Source organism: Aureococcus anophagefferens, assembly GCF_000186865.1.
Source record: "Aureococcus anophagefferens unplaced genomic scaffold AURANscaffold_146, whole genome shotgun sequence".
Lineage (NCBI taxonomy): Eukaryota > Pelagophyceae > Pelagomonadales > Pelagomonadaceae > Aureococcus > Aureococcus anophagefferens.
Genome location: NW_008705693.1, coordinates 5,688 through 7,399, shown reverse-complemented (window position 1 = coordinate 7,399; position 1,712 = coordinate 5,688). Strand labels below are relative to the sequence as shown.

At 67.6% G+C, this 1,712-nt stretch overlaps 1 protein-coding gene across 1 annotated transcript in view; it reads left to right on the top strand.

Annotated features, from left to right (window-relative positions):
- Positions 1–4: 4 nt before the first annotated feature.
- Positions 5–1,712, top strand: part of AURANDRAFT_72811 (hypothetical protein) — a gene marked incomplete at both ends in the record, with an annotated part of 7,351 nt that continues 5,643 nt past the window's right edge. The window contains 4 exons of the mRNA XM_009044129.1: positions 5–118; positions 151–160; positions 427–809; positions 1,034–1,699. Coding sequence (XP_009042377.1) covers positions 5–118; positions 151–160; positions 427–809; positions 1,034–1,699 — 1,173 coding nt within the window. The remainder of the gene's footprint in view (positions 119–150; positions 161–426; positions 810–1,033; positions 1,700–1,712) is intronic.

The window sequence follows — 1,712 nt, the reverse complement described above, 5'->3', positions numbered from 1 at the left end:
CGCGATGAAGGGCGACAGCATGGCCTACACGAACGAGGCCATCCCGAACCACGTCATCGGCGGCGTCGGCAAGTACGGCCTCTCCTTCGTCCTCTTCTGGACCCTGAGCTACGCCCTCGTCCACATCTACTAACCTCGTGTCCCTCGTAGCCGCGCGCGCGTGTGTGCTTTCCCGAGGCGACCGCAGACGCAGAGCGGCGGCAGCGGCGGCGGGGTGTGTGGAGGTTTAGTGAGCGGCAACATGGGTTCAAGGTAAGGATTGGTGAAGGCGTCCGGTCATACATCGATGCTGGCCCGGTCGAGGCGGCATCCATAGTCCCCTCGCTTCGTCGAACGCCTAGACGGGGGTCCTGCGACAAACACACCGCATCGCCTGAGCGGCGGCCGGGCTGTCATCCTCGTCCCCTCGCTTCGTCGAACGCCTAGACGGTGAGACCAAGCACAAAACCTCCGTCGCGATGTACCGCTTCGCGTGGTTCCGCGGCTTCGAGGCGTCGGACGCCGACACGCAAACGTCGTCGGGCCGCGGCGCCGCGCCGTCGCCCTTCAAGCGCTGGTTCGGCGAGGCCGCCGTCCAGCCCTACGACACGCTCCTCCTCGAGGGCGGCTGCGTCAAGGGCGTCGCCTACGCCGGCGCCGCGCACGCGCTGGAGACCGCGGGCGCGCTGGGGCGGATCCGCCGCTTCGCCGGGAGCTCCGCGGGCGCGATGGCCGCCGCGCTCCTCGCGGCGGGCATCAGCCCGAGCGACCTGACGACCATCCTCCTCGAGCTCGACTTCCAGGAGCTCCTCGACGGAGACACGCTCAAGGTGCCCGCGCGGCTGCAGGGCATCGTCGCGAACAGGGCAGGAAAAGAGTGCTTCAGGTTCGCCTCAGAATGAGCGTTCCGCGCGCGCGCGTTTCGGAAAAAGCATCCACGCGTCGAGAGCGCTCCGAGAGATGATCGCTCGTCCAAAAATTAGCCGAAACGAGTGGAAAACGGCCGAGAGAGGAGCCTCCAAAGTTGGGAATTTCGCACTCTTTCCCTGCCCAGGTCGCGAACCACACGTCGCTCGCGGAGACCGTGTCGGCGTTGACGACGGAGCTGCTCAACGGGTTCCGCAACGAGGACTCGGACGAGGTCGAGTACAAGTCCGTGACCTACAACCCCATCGACCTGGGGAAGCGGCTCGTGACGGAGTACGGCCTCTTCAAGGGGCAGCGGCTCGAGGAGCACATCGAGGCGCTGCTCTTCCAGGCGACGGGCGTCGCACACGTCACGTTCCGCCAGCTGCGGGAGCTGCGGCCGGACGTCGCGCTCCGGCTCACGGCGACGTCGATCACGCACCAGCGGGTGACGTACTTCGACGTCGTCGCGACGCCCGATCTGGCGATCGCGCGCGCCGTGCGCGCGTCGTCGGCGGTGCCGCTGCTCTTCGCGCCCGTGGAGATCGACGGCGAGCTTTTTGTGGACGGCGGGCTGCTGAAGAACCTGCCCTACGACGCCTTCGACCTCGAGGGCCACCCGACGCTCGCGCTGTCGATCCGGACGCCGACGGCCGCGGAGCTGCAGTCGAAGGACGACGACCGGAAGCTCGCGCTGCCGACGTTCTCCACCTTCTTCGCCGCGCTCCTCGAGACGCTCACGTTCGGCGAGGGGTCCGCGAACTGCCTGAGCCACGCGCTCGTCCGCGACGGGCTGGATTTGGTGGAGCTCGGGGTCTACGAGTACG